This window comes from Chelon labrosus (assembly GCF_963514085.1).
Source record: "Chelon labrosus genome assembly, chromosome: 4".
Lineage (NCBI taxonomy): Eukaryota > Metazoa > Chordata > Actinopteri > Mugiliformes > Mugilidae > Chelon > Chelon labrosus.
This window is the reverse complement of record NC_140340.1, coordinates 14,573,094-14,592,710: the sequence shown is the minus strand read 5'-3', so window position 1 is coordinate 14,592,710 and position 19,617 is coordinate 14,573,094. Positions and strand designations below refer to the sequence as shown.

Here is a 19,617-nt window from a genome sequence, read left to right as displayed (position 1 = left end):
TTTTCTTTCTGGGCTATCCCACTCTAAAAATACAAACCTTCATACAAAACATAACAAACAGCGTCTGTCCAGGATGAGCACTTTTTTAAAATTACTTCTAAATCCCAGCCGAATTGAACAGTATTATAAAAATAAAAAATAAATTGCTCTGGGAACGACCCATATAAGAAATGGGAATTAAATTATCACTGCTTCTGGGATTTTACTTCATCCCACTACTTTTGCTCTTCCTCTTATTGGTTGCTTTTCTTTTTGAGCATTAAAGCTAATACACATTCGCCGCCACTTGTTAGGGGAGGCAACAGAGTGAATTGTTATTATTAGGTTAGGGAAAGTGTCTAGCAGCAATTTGGATTTTTATTGATGCTATATGAATAAAACTGATCTGAAAATTGAACTGATGGTTCTGCATGGCATTTGCATAGATCCATGAAGTGTGTCAACATTACAATTGCAAATTGGAGCTTGCAACAAGAAACAGGAAGTACATTTATTTATAGGAATGTTCTTTTCTTGTTCATACTTTTTCAGAATAGCAACTTTTCAGAACCTAAAATGTGCCTGCATGGTTTGTGAGCAGACCTCGTCTTATGAAGCCTCACTGTGCCTTTAGAGGCTATTTGGTCTTAGTGTTTTGGTCTCAAAATACAAACCTTCATTGAGTGTGCTGTGAGAGGATGAGCACTTTTTTAAAATTATTTCGGAAAGTTTTCAGGCCCTATAAACTGCCATAAAGTTTTATGCAGAGTAAATATAAGTTTTTGCACAGAGAAGGTGGATTTTACATACTGTGAAGTCTAAATCTAGCCCAGGAGTTCTCTGTGACGTTCCCAGACATAACCAACTCTCGGTGAAGACAGACCAGACATAAAATGACTCGAGACATGTTCCTTCTGGCAATTTTAGCATGACTCACTGGCTGCCGTCTCCTCTTCTCTGCCGTCTTTCCCTCTCGCTGTTCCTTTCAAATGTATCTGACTGTCGCTCTAACTCCCTGTTTCTCTGCTTCTGTGTCTCTCTCTCTCTTTCTCTCCAGCCAGATGTTCTTGTCTGAGGACTCTTCTGTAAATCTGCATGCAGCTGATCACCGTCCTCCCAGACTCCCGTTCGTCTCCCATCCTCACCTGCTGTGAACAGACCTCCCCCGTCTCTTTTCCCCACCCTGCCTGCCCTTCTTCTATCCCTCCTCCTTTCTATGCTATGATGTGTTGGGTTTGAGTGCGGGTAGCAGTTTGGCAAGCACTGCATCTCAGATGTTTGACCTGGCAGCCTACACCCCATATTGCCGCTGCACTCCCTCCCCCGTCACTTGAAATACAGAGGGACCACAAGTGGAAAGGTGGGGGAAGAGAAGGTGCAGTGGGATGTGTTACCACTAGGGTGTGCTGTTTGTCTCAGTCAGGGACACAGAGGTCATAAAACTGAAGTTAGCCTTACTATTATGATAATTATTAATGAAAACACAAAATTCAAATGTGCTAAACAACAAAAAAACAGTGTGATCTAACTCACTTTACTAATATTTGTACTTTTGACTGCATGTTGATTTTTGATGTTGGTCAGAAAACATGATGAAATGTTTCGGTCCCTACTCAAGCAGAGAAGATGCTGGGTGGGCTACAGCTAATGGGAAGTAGAAAAAGAAAGAAATAAGTTTAAAGAGCAACATTGGGGGTGTACTTTATGTTACAGACAATAAGTAAAAGTAATGAACAGCCGACCAACAAACTCATTTGACATCCCCTGCCTGTGTCTCTTGTGAAATATTCAAACACGGACTAATCTGTGAACATTTCTCTCCAAAATTATCAATCTAATTACAATATGCATTCTTAGAAACTGTGTAGTCATGGTAACGGTAGACCAACGGCAGACAACTAAAACACACACACAGGGCTGTAGACAAAGACAATTTCTCACATTTGACTTGTTTACTCAAATGATACAAAAATTAAGCTTAGTAAAAAGATTGTTGCTCCACTTCTGTCAATATATTTCGGATACCTAGACACCACATGACAATGTGTTGACTGGAATAATGAACCAAACAAATCTTCTGCCGTCCATCAAGCTTCAGATCAAACACGTCTGAATCTTCGCCTTGAATCTTTTGAATCTCGTGCTGGTGGTGCCGCTGTCAGACGAGCCAAACGAGGAAGTTGGTTAGCGTGCCGTGTAAAATAAGGTCGGTGGTTAACATGAGTCGCCACAGCGTGTCTGACTTTTGATACACATCGCTCGCTTTAACCAATGTCCAAAGCAGCTACATCTGAACCGCAGGTGAAGACAAACACACAGGGTTGTCATGGTGTAGTAGAAAAGAGACTTTTAAGCTGTAAATCAAACCCTAAAAAACTGCCTGTCTGGGATTGTATGTGAAATATTAAATCATTGTCATCTAAGAGCATGGCAGAGTTGAAAAAAAAAAAAAAAAAAACAAGTGTAGCAACTATTTTTATACTGCTAGTTTTAGTTAGAAAGATATATAATATTTATTACTTATTATTTGCTTAAAATGTTAATTATTCCTAATTTATGCCAGTTGTTGAATGTGAAGATTTTTCTTTCTTGATGTGTAAATGTGTTATTTTGGCACATATTTATTTTACTAAAATGATAAAGATTTCAGATCTCCACTGTTTTGTAAGTAATGAAAGTGCTTGTGTGCAGCTGCTGTTCCAAAATTCATTTGTTTAGAAGATGACTAATGAAAAGGTTCAAAGGTTGCTGAACCACCTCAGAGTGAAACCGAAGCCCCGATTGTCTGATTGCAGTGAGTCCTTTAAGGAGAAACTTGCTCTGTAATAGCTCATATAAGACATGAACCAGGGGTTACTGTAGGTTATCAAGAGCCAATACAGTCCTCTCTTATCCTGCTGACACACACACACACACACACACACACACACACACACACACACACACTGAGATAAAGCACCTCATCAGCCAGCGAGGTATCTAACCTTTGGCCCGAAAATACCCACACATTATAAATCCTGCCTATTACTCGGGCGCTGTCTGAGCTATCTGAGCAGATAAGTTGATTCACTTATTTTCTAGCGACACACTGGCGGTCGGTCGTCTCACCCAGCCCCTCTCTCCATCGACCTCCTGATCAGACAGTCGGGATGAGGGTCAGGGGTGACGGCGAGAGGACTGTCCTGTGTGTGTGCACTAGTGTATTTGTGTATTTTGTGGAGGATAGAACCTGGATCTCATTAGCAGACTCTCTTGCACTTTGACTCTCTGTGATGCAACATAGACCACTAACAGTTCCCTTACTACCATAAATGATACTAACATCAGTTGCACCAATGCGACAACACAGGGAGTCCAGGTACGGGGGGTAATGACATTTGTGTTGAGGAGGTACCTAAAGGTTCATCTTCTTCTTCAGTACATCATTCTTTAAAAACACATTATATTTTAAATGACCTATAAACATACACGTAGGACAAACACCTCACTCCTGAGCAACATATACTTTTGACAATATAGTTTCCAAAACAATGACTTTATTTGTAAGTGCATCATAGCCTTAAAGTAAATGACAGCATAACTAATTTTACTGGCGTAACACTAAATGTGTTACCTGTTACCTCTTTATCCCACCACAGCATTGAGGTTTATCAAAAAATGTATGCAGCACTTTAACTTTTTATTTTCTTCATCTCTCTTTACTGTAACCTTTGTCTCAAATGTTACTGAACTTGAATTTTGGTGCATTTATATAACTTATAGAAACCATGTTTTTGGTTAAACATCAGTATACTGTAAACACATATTCACCTGACGTGCGCTACGGTTGCATACGGAGATGGAAACATCTGAATGACTTGAGTGTAGATTTGTCTTTCTTATTGTTCTGTTTGTCTCCAGGTAATTATAACCAATCTGAAAATATTCTGGCGAAAAAATAAAACAAGATGTCGCGTCATGCGCAGAAAAAGAACTATGACATGAATGGCGGGGTGGTTAAAAAAGAAAACAAAGGCAAAATGTCTGTGTTTGTTTGTACAGCCGTGTCTTGGTTGGTTTGTTTATAGTGTGTGATTTAGTGCATGGAGTACTCTCTTCTGTAGCCGCTGAGAAACACTGTTGTTATCTCAAGAAAACTCATTTCAATAAATATGATCCTGTGTTACGTAGCGTCTTGTCTTTTCTTTTTTTGAACAGCATTTTAAAGATATATGACGCAGATTCACACTTATATATGATTAAAGAAATGTAAAGATTAAAGAAATATGCTTCAGATATACAAACATAGGCTGCAACAGTGGAGGAAATGTCATCTCAGACTCCATAATGCCACCTTGACTCCAGATTAAGTCTCGTGACAGTGTGTTTGCTACGGTCTGCTCTGGTGTTTATTGAAGTATCACACAAATGCAAACATCTGATGCCAAGAATGATTTTCGAGCACTTAGCATGCAGCTATTTTTAGTATTTTTCATACTTTTTTTTTTTTTTTCTGCAGCGTTACGACAAAGAAACACATTCACAGCTATAATTATTCCCTCTAGGTCATCTTTCACATGCTTTGAGACATAAAATAGTTTATCACTGATGTTTTTGCCACAGTTCAAAACAACCAGTGAGTAATACTCATCTACACCGATCATACATAACATTATGACCACTGACATTAGAAGTAAATAACACTGACCATCTTGTGACAATTTAATGTTCTGCTGGGAAACCTTTGGACTTGGCATTCACGTGGATGTTACTTAGACATGTACCACCCACCTAGACCAGACCAGGCACCCCCACCCCATTGTAATGACACTCCTTGATGGCAACAGCCTTCTCCAGCAGGAAGCAGCCTGACACAGGCACACACACAAAAATGGTTTAGGAACAACTCATGAAGAACAGCAGAAGGTGTTGACCTGGCCTCCACATTCACTAGATCCCAAACTGATCAAGTGTCTGTGGGATGATCCACAGAGGCCCCTCCCCTCAACCCATAGGACTCAAAGGCCCCCACTAACATCTTGTTGCCAGACACCACAGGTCACCCTCAGAAGACCCATGTCCATTCTCTGATGAGTCACAACTGTTTTGGAGGCACAAGGAAGACCTACACAATATTAGGAAGGTGGTCATAATGTTATGCCTGCTCTGTGTATACACCTATTATTTCTCCCTCAGTATAAAGCCCAGTCTCTATCTGTTATTCAGTGGAAAGTTCTTTCACTGGAAGTTTTTAATTTTATACAATTATGTATTTATTCCAACACAGGTTGAACTTAGATTTAAGGTGAGCTCAGAGAAATGTTTCTCCTTCAGTGTAACAATAGGCCAAACACATTTTTGAGTGATGGAGGGAAAATAACGACACATATCTATATTTTTAGATGTCAAGTCTTTTAGATTTTTTTGAAATATCTTCAGGCCAATATGAGTGCGTAACAGTCAAGTATATAAAAATCCTATGAATGCATTTTGCAATATCAGTCTACTTGAATGTGTCAGACCTAAGGTCAAACTCCAGCGCTCAGCTGCATGACCTCATGCGTCCAACAGAGAAGATCAGTGGGGTTGGGCAGCGGAGGATCTGGCTTGGCCAGGGACAGGAGCCAAAAGGGCAAAGTCCAAAAAAGCAGCTGAGGAGAGGACATACAGGGATCACAAGAACTGTGACACAGACTTATTTAAACATACCCCAGCAACTATCTCTATCTCAGCGAGACTGATCGACTGAAACAGTTCCTCTCATCTTGTGGACTGCTGACTGAGCCCGGGGGCTGAAAGACTGTGAGTACAAGTCTGACACAATGATGAATGTTTATGAAGGATGTCGCATCTACCTGACACGGCTGTATTTGACATCTGTCACTTTTATGATTCAGATTCTGCACTTTCTGCACTTTTGTGAGTTTTAAATATAACAAATATGAAGTACAACACTAAATCAATGTGACTGCTTTAACCGAGCCAGAAAGTTGTTTGTGATATGACACAGCAGCTAGATATGAACAAGAAGCAATAAAATAAAAGTTACATGCAGAAAGATTTGGGAAGAACTTTAAAAAGCGACTGGACTTCCTCAGACAGGTTTTTAAAGGGCATCTGTGGGTGGTTACTCACCTGAACCTAATATGATGAAAGGCTTGTCAACAAACCAAAGCTCACATGTGTCTGAATTGGGATGAAACTGCGCTGGGAGGGTTGTCAGGATTGCGTGTAGATGCATGAGTTTAGATGAACAGTGAAACTAGATCAAAATGTCAAACATAACCAAAGCTACAGACTCCCTAAAACTGAGATTTAACTTTGTAAACAGAAGCAGAACTGAGTTACTAAGCTCAAGGGTTCTTCAGTGCCAGAAAAAAATCAATACTCCTAGAAACGGAGGCATTGTCTCTTGTCCAAATTTGGATTTTCTGGCTCCTTCAATGTTGAAGGAAGCCACGAACCCAACTCAAAACAACTATGTGTGATGTTTCTCTTTTAGGTCAAACACAGTTGATTTAATGACGCCAAATGCCTTAAATCAGTCCCTAAATATTCTTGAAAAGAGAATTAACTGGAATCACTATTAGCTGCTACACTGTTCCGGCATAACTTTACGACCACTGACAGGAGAAGTAAATAACACTGAACATGCTGGGAAACTTTTGGGTGTGGCATTCATGTGGATATTACCACCTACACCAGACCAGACACCCCCACCCCATAGCAATGACACTCCTTGATGGCAGCAAATGCACTAGATCCCAAATTGATCAAGTATCTGCAGGATGCACTGGAACAAGCCTGATCCACTGATCTCCCCTCTCCCCCTATGTTGCCAGACACCACAGGACACCCTCGGGAAGACCCATGTCCATTATCTGATGAGTCACAACAACAGTTTTGGCACAATATTAGGAAGGTGGCCATAATGTCGTTATGCCTGATTGGTGTACTGACATCAAGTTATTGAGCAAATACACCTCAATCAAATATCTTTATTTTGCTATTGTCATAAACTTGCTGATCAGCAAGTGAGAGGAAAGTTGCAGGCGAACAAGCTGCAAGTGAGTGGATTAAAAACAAGACAATCTGGTAAATGTTTTCCTAAACGATCTGAATCAGCTCACAACGAACAAGACTCTGCTAAGAATCTCTTTCTCTGAGCCATCGTCTGCAAAATATATAATCTGTATATCTGCATATCTGTGCAAAGCTTATCTGCTGTAGGTATTGACATTTCTCCTGAGGAGTGATCAAACGGCATGGATTAGAAAATGAGGTCACTCTGCGTCTTTTTACCCCTCCCAGGAAGTTCATTTAACAAACTCTCCGTCAGTCTCTTGTGCATCTTATCTATCGTGTGTGTGAACCTCCACTGGGGTCAGGGAGCTTTATCATTTGTTTACACTGTTCAACTTGAACTCCAGTGACTGCTGGCAACACTCTCGTTGCGGAAAACCACTGTAGGTAACCATAGTTCAAAACCCCTGCCCTACATGTTCCTAGATGAACCGTTTGTGCACTTTGTGATTCACATGAGTGAGTGCGCTTCACTGGCACCGAGGCTTATCAGGAATACATTTTTTTTTTTTTAATATGAGGCAACCTGCCAGCAATGGTGCAGTGACCTGATGTAATCTATCAATTTATAGTTATCTCTGCATTGTTAAACTTCAGCAAAGAGTAAATCCAACTGCACTTTCCCCTGTGGGTTGAAACATACAGGTTTGTTGCACCATAGTCCAGTGATATTGCTGCACTTTTAATGCCGGTATATCTGAGGGAGCACTGCACCCTCGTGTGTCTCTCTAAGTGATTTAGTACCAGTTTACGTTATATTATAGCACCACGAGGGCTATGCATGGATCCAAAACAGCTGTGTGTAAACTCCAAGGGTTTCCGAGGGCTTTTATTTTCTCATATCCATGAAAACAAGCAAGCGCAACCATTAATCACCCACTCCCACATCGCATCAGTGTGACATCACATGCATTAGTCTTGTTAAGTTTTTTTTTTAAGTTTCCATTTCTTTCTCCTCAGCGAAGCAACAGCGTGTGTGTGTGTGTGTGTGTGTGTGTGTGTGTGTGACTAACCTGCATGATCATCTGCACGAGTCCCAGCTGTACGTTTTAATAGATGTGGCTCGTTTCAGCGGTAACCATGACGACCGCAGAGGCACAAAATGGACTGTGGCGCCGAAACATCAAGGCCCAGCAGTCAGATGACACCTCCAGCCATGGTATGATCAGAAAGGTCGCTTTCTGCTGTGTCTTTTAAAAGGCTTTGTTCATGATAATGTTGTTGGTGTTAATCGAATATTTCCGAGGGCAACCATTAAAATGTCGTCGTTATTCAAGTTGTACTACATGTCACATTACTGCAAAAAAAATGTGTGTGGTATTTATTTACATTTTAATCTGCCTGGCTCGGTTAAATATATTTCAGTTTCAAGTAATACTGTATGGTTTAGGAGACAATTTAAGCAGCATGTGTCCTTCTCTCTGTAGCTGGGAGCCATGATAACATGCAGGAAGAGGATTTCAGGCGGTGGGAAAAACATGCACAGGTAACTTTTTCTCCTACTCATTTGAAAATAAACTAATCCTATAATTATCTCCGCAACGGAAACAATAGCACTCAATAAGTAGAGAAAAAAATGTTGTTTTTGTTTGCCTCCATGCAGAAGATAAAGGTGAAAGTCTTGGAGCAGGTCCAGGATCAGCTCAGTGAAATTCTGGACAGAGCTCTGACTGAATCTGTCCAACCTTTCACCCACATCCAGTCGACAGTCCATGGAAAAACAGCAAATAAAAACTCCTCCAAGTGAGACAAGATTTACTATCTCATATATTATTTCACTCTAGTCCAGTAGGTATTGTTACTTTCTCAATCACTGCAGTAAAACTTGTGCGCATGTTTCTCTGTGTGGTCTGTGTCAGGTTTCAGAAGATGGACGATGGCAAAGTGTTTATGGACAGAGCATCACTGCTGGAGTGAGTATAAAAGTGCAGACCGACGTTAGGGCGACAGCAAAGGATTGTTATTCAGATTCAGAAAACATTGTTGGTCCCCGTGGGGCGATTTAAGTCACATGCGAGCAGCATGACGTGCAAGAAGAAGACATTTTTAATGAACTGTTTGAACTTTCCAAACCGTCCATGGAGCATGTAAACATGACTGTAAGAGTAGAGTGGATTATAGATTTGTGGGGAACTATTTTGCCTCCGTACTTGATCGGTCGAGTTAGAAAATGTCAGAAAATAGCAAGATACATGTTATTGTAACGTTCTAGAGTTCAAGGTGATATCCATGCAACTCTGCAACGCCTCCCTGTGAGGAACCAACTGGACTGTGGTCACTACTGTATATTTTTTACACAGCATTATATATTTATATTATTATGTAATTTTAATATCTTTCATATCTGTTTCTATCTATCTATCTATCTATCTATCTATCTATCTATCTATCTATCTCCATGATATACTGTATACCGTATAAAACTGTAGGATCCAATACCATCCTATATAGATCATCCAGATAATCTCACTGGTGTTGGTTGTGTGTAATGTAGCTTAGTACACACCTCAACAGATCCACATGAAGACAATAAACAGTGGACCTGCTGTATTTTAATGACTTTATACTCTGTGTTTCCCCCTCATCAGTGAACTGTTTGAGATCAGCCACATCCGGACCATCTACCACATGTTCATAGCTGTACTCCTCATCTTCTGCTTGAGCACGCTGGCTGTTGACTACATCGACCAGGGCAGGTCTGTGGGACACGTGCATGTGCCGATGTCTGGAGGTCTCTCTCTCTCTCTCTAAAGAAATCAAACTCAATTACCCCACAGTCTGTAAAAAAAAAAAAAAAAGACGTCTTATCTTCTGTTTCTCCTCATTGTGTCACCCCCCCTTCCCCTCTCTGCCTCTCCGCCGCTCGTCTGACAGCAGAACGATAGTGCAGCCAATGCCCCTGAGCATTTCTGCTGTTGCTCTGGGCAGCTCGGTAATGAGTCGGGCATTGTTTGCGTGTGCAAATGTCCCTCATTTGAGCAAGCGCCAGCAGGCAACGCCACAATTATGTGCAAATAATGTGTGGCCATTCACTCTCAGTTAATATTGATTTTAAAATGGGTAAATTGATGAAATAAAAATAATAATAACATCGCCCTTGTATGAAGCCGTGTTAAATGGGGTCCTATCTCTTTTAATGAGAGAGTAACAGGAATGTATTTAACATTATGTGGCATTTATTAGCCAGCCTTCAATATCATCAGTAGCAGTGATTCAAAACCTTGTTTACATCTGTTGAGAGTGCATGTCCTTAATAAGATTTGGATTTATACATTTATTAAAAGCACATTCAAAGAAATTTAAAATATAAAGTCTGAAATTTGTAATTTATTCATTTTTTTTTTGTAATCTCAGGCTGGTCTTGGAGTTCGACCTGCTGTTCTTCGCTTTTGGGAAGCTGGGAATGGTCACTTGGGCCTGGGCTGTTATGTTTGCGTACACCCTGCTCGTTCCCTACTACACCCTGGTGTTTTGGGGTTCTTTGTACCACAGCATTCACTCCAAGCTCTGGCTGTCTCTGGGGACAGGGATAGTCCTCTGTGCCATACAGACCTGTGTACTGGGACTCTACCCAGTATACGTGGTTGTGCATCACCAGCTGCCACCTGCCTCACGGTTCATTGTGATCCTGGAGCAGGTATGTGTGCATGTGCGTGGTGCAGAAATGCTTTTGTCATGTGGGTAGGCTGCACTTGATGTGTGACCTCTGTCGACACAACATGTTTTTCTGTTATTACAGATTTCTTTTCCCACAAAAGTGACGTTCATTCAAAGTTAACTTCCTTTAATCAGTGATAATGGGATATAACTCATTTTTCTTTCCCTTAGCATACAATGTCTTACTTGTATGCTGCATGCACCCTGCACTGTTGATAACATCATATTTAATTGTAATACTAATTATATGAGCAGCCTTTTATTGCCATGTGCTGGAACATTGTGATATGGGAGGCTTGCTGGATGAAGATGTGAGGAAACTCACAGAAATAGACATCCTGCATATGTCAGTGTAGTTTGAACACCAGAAAGCCATATGGAAATAAAACCTCATGCTTATTACACTGATCTCCAAAAACCTTCTCAGGATCATTTTATGTCCATTTGTTGGAGTGAGATGAGCACGGTGCTTTGATGCTTCGGGGGAACCTGGGTCTAGTCTGTCTATGTTTTGCGTTATCTGATTACAGGTGGACAGCTTTAAGTACATTTGTCCACACACACTAACATGAATCTCCGCGTGAGTCTCAAGTGATTGCTCGAGTTTGGATCACAGTTCTGTAATCTATGCAAATAACATGTAGCCTACTGTACATTATCTGGGGCTAACAGGAACATGGTTAGCAAACCATGACTCCAAAAAGTGTGTCACTATCTACCACTGGTGTTACAAGAATTGTTCCTTGTGGTGCTGTTTCTGCTTTATGCAAATTGATGAAGCATCCTGTCTGAAAATGATGAACCAGTACTCAGACTATGCTGCTCTCGTGCCGCCATCCTTGTGTTTTACTCCTGATTCATTGTGTGAGAGCGCAAAAAACAATATGAATCACCGTGGACGAACTCAGAAACAAGAGACTTAAGCCTAAAGAAACACATTAATCATTTCAGACATGTTGCCAGATCCTGCAGCAAAGACGCACAAAGTAGAAGAAGCTGTTAATACCGATACACCGTCTCCCTTCACATAGTAACTGTGTCCAATTTCCTCAGATTCGATTCCTGATGAAGGCCTACTCGTTCATGAGGGAAATGGTTCCTGTTATTATGAAGAATACCCCGAAGGAAGGTATTGTATTGATGACAGGAGTATTTACTACTCAGGCGCTATCATAAGTCTCAGGGACTCTGTCAGACACAAATAATAAATGCCTAAAACCAAGCTCAGCAGGTTACAAAGAGTCATGCTGAGGTTAAAACTGACAATGAATACACCTGCATAGGATAAATCACCTTGATAATGTGCAGAGATGCTATTGTAGACTTCTGTTTGTTGGAAATAAAGTTAAGGAACATGAAAGTGAGGGAATAAACATGAATAATTACTCACTGCAGCGAAAAGCCCCCAGAGAAAACTGTTAATATTAAAACTCACGTGAAATACCTTCATAGAAGTGTCTGCTTTGATTGTGGTTTTGGATTGAAAGCGAAAAGAAGACCATGGTTTAAAATAAAAATGATGTCAAATGCATTTTTATACAAAACTGTGCTGTTTTACAAGGTATAAATGTCATCAGCGTGAGGCAGGATGAAGCACAGCAAACTACTCGGGAAACTAAATTAGAGGCATTAAGTTAGACAATTGAGTATAACGGCTTAACGATTTAGTGATAAACCCACCGCCGATTAATTTTAAAGATGGCCATTTGTTAGCAGGCTCCTGCATGAAGGCGTAGTAAAGCTTTCGAATTCACAAATGGAAAAGTTAAATGCCAGACATTAAGCGGCACAATGAAAGGAGAACAATCAAATGAGAAGCAGAAGTGTGAACTGAATTTGAAACTGGTCTAAATCAGGTTTTGATACCTATTGGGTCCTAATCAAACCAGCTTTATTTGGCATGTATACACACACATGCAAAGTTTGTTTCCTCTATTTAACCAATGAAAGCGAGCACTCTTGGAGCATTAGGTTACCATGCAAGTAGCCAGGGAGCAGTTTACAGGGGGTTTAGGTGCTTGCCCAAGGCGCCTCAGGAACCAGTGACCTCGCTGTCCAACCAATAGTCCACTGCTCCAAATGTGATGTGATATTCATACTTATGGAAATGCCTTTCCTTTTCAGGAGAAAGTCCTAGATTCCCAACATTTTCCAGCTATCTGTACTTCCTCTTCTGTCCGACACTGATCTACAGGGAATCATACCCTCGGTAAGACACGCTCCTCCATCGCCCGAATCCCACAACCTCCTTTTCTGTTTGGTCTCCTAATTAGTAACGTGACCTGTGTGCAAATGTCATAGGACAAATTGGGTGACACATTAACCTTGTGTGCCGCAAACTCCAAAAAAATGCTGCAATTCGAAACAAGCATTTCATATTCACTGCGGCCTTGAATCCCTCAGAATCTATTTATCAACAGATGAAAGCATTCGTTTAATGAGGAACCCTGAAACATCCTTTTCATTATAGATGTAGTTAAAGGCAATCACGCTCTGGCTGGGAAGAGAGGAGGGTGCCATGTGGAATACGTAATTTGGGACTAAATATAACCGTCTAGTTAATATGACGACACACATTTCTCTGTTTGTGACATCTTGTCGTTTCTTCACAGAAACAGCCACATACGATGGAAGTATGTTGGTGTTACACTTGGCATGGTAAGATGTTTTAATAAGCATATAGTTGGAACGTGTCATTTAAAGTCTTCTAAGAAGGTACTTGTGTTGTTACTGACCTAGATAAGAAGAAGTTGCGCATGTATGATAATGTAATCTATAACTACAGGCCCTTTATAGCTTAAATCTTTGATATCTCAGATCACACTATTCTTTTTTTCTCATTTTTCCCATTTAATTTCCTTGTTTCCAGGATGTGCAGTATTTTAGCCTGTTTTCACATTTATATATATATTTTTTTTATGCCCAATTTGCAGATACTGGGATGCCTGTTTTACAGCTACTTTATCTTGGTGCGTCTCTGCGTGCCCGTCTTCAGAACCGAGACCAACCAGCCTTTTAGTAAACGGACAATGGTTCTGGCTGTGTTCAACTCTATATTACCGGGTACTTTCCGCCACCCAACAAGTTGTTCACGTACATGGACTTTATAGATAAAGATAGTTAGTAGGAAGTTGTGTGTAAAGCAAACATGTAAGTTGAAGTTTGTCTGTGGCTCCGCTTGTAACATCACTTCTGCTTATAACTCTTGTATCTCTTATCTGTATGAGTCAGCTCAGGTTTATATACTCACTTAAGTAGACTTAAGGAGTGTCTGGTGTTTCTAAATCAGTGATACGATTAAAGATTCTATTATGCAATCAGATGCAGGTAACTAAAGACCGGCATCGTTACTGCTCTCTTTATGTGAAGAGCTATTTAAGTAAGTGCTGATATTAGAGCATCAGAGTCAGGTTACAATTCTTCTGAGAAATCTTCTGGGATCAATGCCCAAAATGAAAGTATTGCATATAACGCTCGCTCTCGCTCTCTGTGTGTTTGTGTTCAGGAATAATGCTTCTCCTGCTGTGTTTCTTTGCCTTCCTGCACTGCTGGCTCAACCTCTTCGGGGAGCTGCTGCGTTTTGCTGACAGGATGTTCTACAAGGTGTGTGGTTTGGTTGATATTCTGGTGGCATCTCGTCTTCTGTGAACTCGTTATTTTCAACAATGCTTGCTCTTCCTGGTGGGAAATTAATTATGAGAGATTAATTACAAGTGAAATTACAGCAGGGCGGCCCGATTGTCCCCAAACTGTTAAACTTTCCATCATTACATTGTGTTGACACATCAGTCTGAAATTACTCGCTTCCCTCTCGTTGCTGGTCACATCCACTTTAATGTGTTTCTTTACGTAAACCTGAAGGTTTTTTTTTCAATTCAAACTGGCAGTTTAATCTACAGTTAAACATTTGCAGGCATACTCAGCCGTATGGGATTAAAGGACAATGTAGCACAGCCATACACCCACCCTGACCGAAACTAAATTAGAAAAACACTTAAAATGGGTAATCCAGAACAACAAAGTGTTGAATTTGTTGCGGTTATAAGGCTGAATTGTATAAGGCATAAAGTCTTGCTCTCGACTTCAGACATGTTCAGTTACCTAAATACATACATACATTCATTCATTTTCTGTAACCGTTTGTCCTCTGGAGGGTCGCGGGGGGGATGGAGCCTGGGCGAGAGGCGGGGTACAGGCCGGACAGGTCGCCAGTCTATCACAGAGCTAACACAGAGAGACGGACAAGCATTCTCACGGCCAATTTAGAATTACCAATGAACCTAACCAGCATGTCTTTGGATGGTGGGAGGAAGCTGGAGTACCCGGAGAGAACTGGGAGAACATGCAAACTCCACACAGAAAGGCCCAGTCGGCCAATGGATTGCAACCCAGAATCTTGTTGCTGTGATACCTACATTCACTATATATTTAAAAAAACAATCATATATATGTGAACAATTACATCATATATTTATGAACACACCTATAGTGTGCTGTATATACATCATTTTTGCACGCCTGTCAAGTCCACAGGTTCTTTTTCCTATTGCACTTTATAGTGTGCGGTATGTGATCCTGTATTCTGCACTCTGGTTAAACAACTGTTCTGCTATTTAACAATTTACAGACTATTTGCATTACTGCTAATACTGCACATCACTCTTCCACCGCTGAACTTTGGTTCATTTGGTTTATGCAGAACTCTGCATGTTACACTGTAGATTGTACGCTGCAGACGCAGTATTTGTAATCACCATACCCACTTTTTCACATAGCAAGTCCACTGCTGTATATTGTAATGCTGTGCTGAGCCAATGCAACAAAATTTAGTTGTATACCTGAATGACAAGAGTCTGTCCATGTCCATGTCCATGTCTATGTCTATGTCCATGTCCGTGTCTATGTCTACGTCTGTGTTTATGTTTATGTCTGTGTCTGTGTCCGTCTATGTTTATCTACATGTCTATGTCAATGTCCATGTCTACGTTTATGTCCATGTCTGTGTCCATGTCTATGTTATGTCCATGTCTGTGTCTATGTCTGTGTCCATGTCCATGTCCATGTCCATGTCAATGTCTATGTCTATGTCTACGTTTATGTCCATGATCTATGTCTATATCTATGTCTATGTTTATGTCCATGTCTATGTCTATGTCTATGTTCATGTCTATGTCCATGTCTATGTCAATTTACTCTTTAAAGTCAAAAACTGTTAAAGTCTCCAGTAATTGGATCCACCGTGCAGAGTTGCCATGCTTTCAGCTCCAAGACTGTCATCCAACGCTTTGAACTGGCTGGAGTTTTAAGGCTGTAATTGATTTGCTGAACTCAGATGTTTTCAGAAAGATCAATCTGGTTTCCCCTCTTGCCAGCATAACCTAAAACAACTCAACATAAAATCTTTATGAGTATATGAATTGTTTAACTGGCGTCCAAGTGTTTGGTTTTGTGCTTTTATTTTGAGCCGTCCACACTGAATTAATTATCCCCTGTTGTTTTTCTAGGACTGGTGGAACTCGACGTCTTTCGCCAACTACTACCGTACGTGGAATGTAGTGGTTCACGACTGGCTGTATTACTACGGATACAGAGACTTCCTCTGGGTGAGTAGAGCACCAGTACAGCTGAATGCAGTAAATAAGAAAAAGTAAACAAATGTCATATATCGCACAGGGTTTTTTATGTACTGTTCGCCCAAAGCCAAGACTGTCACATGAAGAAGTGTGTATAGTAGTTTTACTCAGCAGCCTGACCTCTGAACTTTGAGCCTTCTGATCCCTGCAGCTGTCGAAAAGGAAATTCCGAACAGCTGCCATGCTCTCCGTGTTCATCGTCTCTGCTGTCGTCCATGAGTACGCTTTATCCATGGGCTTTGGCTTCTTCTATCCCGTCTTGTTCTTTCTCTTCGCTTTCTTCGGAGGTGAGGGATACGCTCATTACTCACAAACACAAATTACAGAGTCTGACTCTGTTGCAGAAATGATGACTTAAAGGCCTTTTAAAAATAGAAAACAGATAATTATGCCATGTCTACATCTGCGGCTAAAGTTAAAACACTGTGTCTGAATTATCGGTCCAGCTTGTTAAAATATGTAAATGGACAGTGCATTCAAAGTTAAAATCTGTAATTATTCACACTATTAGTAGCTGTCTTCAGAGGACTCTCATTATATTTAAAGGAAGTACACTTATGCATCATGTCCTTTCCTTCAGGGACTCAAAAAGTAGAAGTCTGAAAGTATTTTTTTACATTTTTTTTTTTATGATTCATCTCTCTGTTTGTCCTTGTTACTTTCTAAACCCTCAACACACATGAAGCATTACTGATTAACCAAAAAAAATAAAAAATGCCATGGACAACTTCCCCTCTCCTGTCCTCTTCCTCTCCTAGTGGTGTTCAACTTTACAATGAACGACAAGCGACAGAACCCCGCGTTCAACGTCATCATGTGGGCGTGTCTCTTCCTGGGTCAGGGCGTCCAGGTGTGTCTGTACTGCCAGGAGTGGTACGCCCAGATTCACTGCCCGCGGACGGGGGTATGTACTTTGTATGTGTTTTCAGGATCACTGATTAGGTCAGAGGGGTCGCCTGGTTGTTTACGTAATAGCAGATTCTGTTTCTTCTGGGACATTTACCGTCCTAAACTTAAAATGATGCAACAAATCATTTAATGTAGGTTCAGGCAGAGGACAACCTCTGCATGAGACTTATTTTCAAGAAATATAATTCTCCTGCAGCAGTCTAATCATGCATGACATTCATCCCCCCTTAAAATGCATGACAAAAATCACACACGGCTATATTTTAGCCATATAAAAGTGGGTCAGTTTTTATTAACAGTTTGTTCTCTTGGCTACGTCCACGCATTTGTCTGAAACAAAATCAATAAAACTTGACATGAAGAGCCTTCAGTGACCTATTTTATATATTTTTTTCAGCAGAACATATGAAGACAGTTCTTATTGTGAGGTTTTGCTAGAAAGAGATTTATTACACTGTCTGGGGGCATAAACAACTTCCCTGCTGGATTGTAAAGCTCAAAGCGAAGCTGCAGCAGCGGTGAAGCTTCGTTGCATGACCTACCGTTTATATACATAGCTAGAGTCGCCTAGAGAAGCAGAGAGCATGTGATTGCATTTTGTGGATCTGAAATGAAACAGCAAGTTGTTTATTTGTAGCACTATCCACTACAAAGACATAATTTGAGAGTACTTTAACTCCAATTTCAGGGGCGTTTATATGGAAAATAGGCCAGGAGGTGAAATACGCTTACAATGAGAGAGACTTAAGATTATAATAAAACACACACACACACAAAAAAAAAAAGCAGAATACTTCTGTTTCTTGAATACTCTGATGCTGGACGTCACATAAGACGTCAGTAACCTAATGACAGTGACTGAGAGACAGATTTCCCAATTTCACCATCCTCGCTTTGCCGTCTGTTCTTATCCCCAGTCACTCATTACTACTCACAGACAGAGCTACACACCCAGCTCACACACACGTAAGCCCATGAAGCAGAGCCACATGTGTCGAGTAGCGGATGTGCGTAAAACTCTGACATGTCTTTAACATGTCAGAGTTAAATACATGCCCACCCCTTCCCCAACTCTGACACCCTGCGTTTTCTTAAAGTCAAAGTTGCGAAGGATTTGCATGACAGATGGGCCCAGATGTACTTAGCATACTTACTCCACTGTGAACTACTGCTTCTCTGTGCAAGGCGTCCTCTAAAACCTGTGTGTGTGTGTGTGTGTAGTGGCATCATTCAGACACACAGTGGCTTAACACAGATAACTTTGGTTTAAAAATAGAAGTGCTGTAGAATGGGATTATTACATGACAATGGAGATACGTTAAATCATGTGGAGAAAAAAAATGTGTGTAACATCATGTTACTAGGAGGAGGAAGAGGAGCTGTTTTAATATTTAGATTAATTCCACTCTTTCTCAACAGAATAGTTTCTGGGAGCTGGTGATGCCTCGATCCTGGTTCTGCAACTACCAGAGATGAAGCTGCCTTCTGAAGCCGATGAAAGAACGGATGATGAACAGTGGAAGGTCAGAAAATCAAGACGGAGCTCTGAAAGCAGTGATGGACTGAGCATGGGGAAGAGCAAAGAGATTCAACGACTTTGAGGACTTGTAAATAAATAAGGTTTTCTCTTTTTAGTGTGTAAAAGATTCCTAATGGTCCAGATGAGACCATCACTCACTATATTGCCATTTAAATGGGACTGCATCAGGTTTTTATTTGCACTAGTAGTATGAAATACTTCTCTGTTCTCTTCAGTAAAACATTATTTTCAAGTGCAAATCGAACATGGTGTCTCGAAACAAGTGGCAAGATTTTAATTTATAAATGAGGGAATACAATAGCGACTGAGCCTGTGGCCCGTTCATGAAATGATATGAAGACGACTGCATCTGCAGGTCTGTGATGTGAGTGTCTGTGGAGACATTCCTGCGTAACATCACACATGATCTGTAAGCCGTCACCCACAGCTTTCTTTCTGTCAGAGACAATGTGGGAAGCTAACGTTGAACAGACCCAGTATGTCACATGGGCGACACTGTTTGGATCTCTGGGAGTAAGGTTTAAAAACACACCTGCAGCTACCAGTTACTGTCATGGGTGAACGAAGAGGAGGTCCTAAAGATTGCTACTATACATAGCTCTTTTGTGTTTGTGGACAGAAAGTCAAGCTTTTGGATATCTGTCATCAAGAAGATACAGCATGCCATTCCTGTGAGCTTTTGCGGCGTTACATTTTGAGAACACACTCACTTCCACGTCATGTTCACAAAAATGCACAGGAAGAAAAATACAGTATGTAGTGGAAAATATAGGAAAGCTTAATTTATAGCCACAACCTACCTAAATGCAATTTGTTAAATTTATGTGGGTGCAACTA

The 19,617-nt window shown here is 40.7% G+C and overlaps 1 protein-coding gene across 1 annotated transcript; it reads left to right on the top strand.

Moving 5' to 3' along the window:
• The first annotated feature begins 8,023 nt into the window (after positions 1 to 8,023).
• soat2 (sterol O-acyltransferase 2) lies at positions 8,024 to 18,847 on the top strand. Its single transcript, XM_084542072.1, has 15 exons — positions 8,024 to 8,200; positions 8,469 to 8,527; positions 8,645 to 8,784; positions 8,901 to 8,954; positions 9,630 to 9,737; positions 10,396 to 10,678; positions 11,752 to 11,827; positions 12,823 to 12,907; positions 13,311 to 13,356; positions 13,632 to 13,761; positions 14,204 to 14,301; positions 16,203 to 16,301; positions 16,483 to 16,618; positions 17,090 to 17,235; positions 18,660 to 18,847. Exons 1-15 carry the CDS (start codon positions 8,098 to 8,100, stop codon positions 18,714 to 18,716), a joined length of 1,620 nt encoding a protein of 539 aa, XP_084398198.1. The 5' UTR covers positions 8,024 to 8,097; the 3' UTR covers positions 18,717 to 18,847.
• The last annotated feature ends 770 nt before the right edge of the window (positions 18,848 to 19,617 follow it).

Excerpts from the sequence above, each read along its gene's own strand:
- soat2 (XM_084542072.1), top strand. The coding sequence starts at position 8,098 with ATGTGGCTCGTTTCAGCGGTAACCATGACGACCGCAGAGGCACAAAAT. Across the intron at positions 10,679-11,751 it reads TCATTGTGATCCTGGAGCAG|ATTCGATTCCTGATGAAGGC; the intron begins GTATGTGTGCAT and ends CAATTTCCTCAG. Across the intron at positions 16,302-16,482 it reads GATACAGAGACTTCCTCTGG|CTGTCGAAAAGGAAATTCCG; the intron begins GTGAGTAGAGCA and ends TGATCCCTGCAG.